The 3,079-nt window shown below is 53.1% G+C and overlaps 1 protein-coding gene across 2 annotated transcripts in view; it reads left to right on the top strand.

The window, feature by feature from the left end:
• The first annotated feature begins 982 nt into the window (after positions 1-982).
• Positions 983-3,079, top strand: part of HACD3 (3-hydroxyacyl-CoA dehydratase 3) — a 48,324-nt gene continuing 46,227 nt past the window's right edge. Inside the window, exon 1 of one of the 2 annotated variants that reach the window (XM_011940385.1) lies at positions 983-1,261. In XM_011940385.1, the coding sequence (XP_011795775.1) occupies positions 1,175-1,261 (87 nt within the window). In that variant the 5' untranslated portion in view covers positions 983-1,174. The remainder of the gene's footprint in view (positions 1,262-3,079) is intronic. The other variant, XM_011940386.1, reaches the window with a different exon arrangement.

Genomic DNA, 3,079 nt, shown 5'->3' with positions numbered 1-3,079 from the left:
GACAGCCTCCTGCACTGTCCAATAGAATAGCCACAAAGAATATGGATATTTAAGTTTAAATTAGAAGTGAATAAAATTGACCGGGTGCGGTGGCTCACGCCTGTAATCTCAGCACTTTGGAAGGCCAAGGCGGGCGGATCACCTGAGGTCGGGAGTTCCAGACCAGCCTGACCAACATGGAGAAACCCCGTCTCTACTAAAAATACAAAATTAGCCGGGGGCTGTTACGCATGCCTGTAATCCCAGCTACTCGGGAGGCTGAGGCAGGAGAATCGCTTGAACCCGGGAGGCAGAGGTTGCGGTGAGCCGAGATGGCGCCATTCCACTCCAGCCTGGGCAACAAGAGCGAAACTCCGTCTCAAAAGAAAAGAAAGAAAAGAAGAAAAGAAAAGAAAAAGAACAGAAGTGAATCAAATTGAAAATTCAGTTATTCAGGTCAAGTACTCAAAAGCTTCATGTGGCTAGTGGCTACCGTATTAAAGAGCGCAATGCGCAATATTTCCATCATCACCTACAGTTTTATTGGGCAGCGCTGCCCTGGTCTTTATTTTCCCTTCTTGGAACGCTCTTCCACGCTGCTCTCACACCGTGTCCCCTATCACCATTATCATCCTTATTTCATCTGTAATTACTTGCATCTTTTAATAGGCAGGGAGTTCTAAGACAGAAGGGGCTGTGTCTCACTTCTGTTGTTCCAGTGTTTAGCTTTGAAACCCAGGCACACAGTAGGCACTCAGTAAACAGAATGCGAGGGACCTTCCAGAGACACCAGTTCCAAACCCTTTCCCATGCTCATCGGTCCCCTATGAGTCTCCAGCCTTCTTTGTTTTAAAGCATCTCTCTGAAGACGAGTGGGGAAAGCGTACCACCCGCTGATTCCAATTCCCTAGGCGGCCGCGACGAGCTGCGGCGTCTCTGTGCCCAGGCCTGCCCCATCCCGCCTGCTCCCCGCCCCCTCTCGGCTCGCGCCAAGGACCATTGCTGGCGCCGCCGCCATCCCGGCGCGTCACTGCGCAAGCGCGGCCCGCGAGCGTGGGGTGTCTCAAGGTGCCGGGTTGCAGGCGCTCAGGAGCGCTGGGGTTTGAGGCCTGCTTTCGGCCCGCGCCAGCAGAGCACTACCTGAGGCAGCGAGGCGCAGAGAGCCGAGCCTCCCCGCGCCCTGGGCAGTGTGGCCATGGAGAATCAGGTGTTGACGCCGCATGTCTACTGGGCTCAGCGACACCGCGAGCTGTATCTGCGCGTGGAGCTGAGTGACGTACAGGTAAAGGCCGGGTCGGGCGGCGGGAAACGCGAGGGATCGCGGCTCCAGGTACCCGCCAGGACGCCTGCCCCCTTTGTCAGTGTGCGCGCCAGAGAGCCTGCAGTGCGCCAACAAGGTCCGCGACGCGGTCCGCTCACGGCATGCTGGCGCTTGTCGAGGCTCACCCGCAGATCCCAGGCCGGGGGCACCACCCCCCGAGGGCTGCAGGAACCTTCGGGTCCTCAGAGAGCTCGGACTGGGCCTCTCAGGCTACCCCGGGCCTCTTCTTTGTTCGCAGTCGGCGGCCTTCATGGATCCCAAGGCCGGCCCTGGCTGCCTGGCCGTCGGGGTTCGAGTTGGCTGGGGCCCTTCGAGATGTGGGATGAGCTCGTTGGGTTAAGGGTGCAGTTGTGACAGCGGCTTGCTGGGCCGTGGCTGGCCTAAGAGGTCCAGCCAGGCCCCTCGGACCTTACCGAGGCAGGGCAATGCAGGGGGTGGGGGAGGGGAGGGATGGGGGCCACACCCACCTCGCAACCGTTCAGTGATGGAAATCATTCTCATTACTTTTAATTTTAAAATTCACAAGAGCTGGAGGAAGTGATTTCCCCCTCTGTTATGAAGTCTGTGAGCTCAGGTTTGCTGAGTTGCACAGAGAACTTAAAAATTTCTTAAGTTACATTAAGCATTTCTGTTTGAGATCTTTGGCCCTTTATTTAAGCAAGCTGAAGGCACCTAATAGCGGAGACTCAAGGACCTGTGTATCCTCATGTCTGTGTCCAAACTAAAGATTCCAGGCTTTGAGAAACTGGAGTTTTCATTCTGGAAGGTTCTTTCTTTTTCTTTTCTTTTCTTTTTTTCTTTTTTTTTGAGACGGAGTTTCGCTCTTGTCGCCCAGGCTGGAGTGCAGTGGCACGATCTCAGCTCATGCAACCTCTGCCTCCCGGGTTCAAACGATTCTCCTGCCTCAGCCTCCCGAGTAGCTGGGATTACAGGCATGCGCCACCACGCCCGGCTAATTTTTGGTGTTTTTTTTTTTTAGTAGCGACAGGGGTTCACCATGTTGGCCAGACCGGTCTCGAACTCCTGAGCTTAGATGATCCACCCACCTCGGCTTCCCAAAGTGCTGAGATTACAGGCATGAGCCACCCCAGCCAGCCTCTGGAAGGTTCTTTCTACAGTCATCCTTACTGGTAACTTCTCCTTAACATCTATGGCACTTTGTAACCTCTTTCACTCCATTTAACTCTCTCTGCTCCTGAATCAGGCATCTGGCTGGATCACCCATGGATCCGGTAAAATGTAGGTGCTTTCTGAGTGTCGACTTGAATTTGTTGAATTTAATATAATCTTTGCTTCTGGAATATAAACCGTTTTCCTGTTGAAAGATGAAGACAGTAGTGGCCAGAATGCCTTTAAATAGGCTATGACATTGCATAGTGTGTCGTTTAATGTGTTCATCCAGACTGAGATTATACTTTTGGGTCAGAGTATAAATAAATGTTCTGTGCTGTCTCCCTCTACTGCTCCAGGGTGGTTTAATAGACTAGGAAAAAACAAACAAAATCTTTTGTAGATGGGGATCAAAGTCCCCGTCTAGAGAGGGTTCTTCCAGCAGTCAATAAAAAAGTACAGAACAGGCTGGGCGCTGTGGCTCACGCCTGTAATCCCAGCGCTTTGGGAAGCCAAGGCGGGCGGATCACCTGAGGTCGGGAGTTCGAGACCAGCCTGACCAACATGGAGAAACCTGTCTCTACTAAAAATACAAAATTAGGCCGGGCGCGGTGGCTCAAGCCTGTAATCCCAGCACTTTGGGAGGCTGAGACGGGCGGATCACGAGGT

The sequence above is a fragment of the Colobus angolensis genome, unplaced genomic scaffold, assembly GCF_000951035.1.
Source record: "Colobus angolensis palliatus isolate OR3802 unplaced genomic scaffold, Cang.pa_1.0 Scaffold19, whole genome shotgun sequence".
NCBI lineage: Eukaryota > Metazoa > Chordata > Mammalia > Primates > Cercopithecidae > Colobus > Colobus angolensis.
The sequence above is the reverse complement of the archived record's forward strand: the minus strand, read 5'-3'. Positions and strand labels throughout refer to the sequence as shown.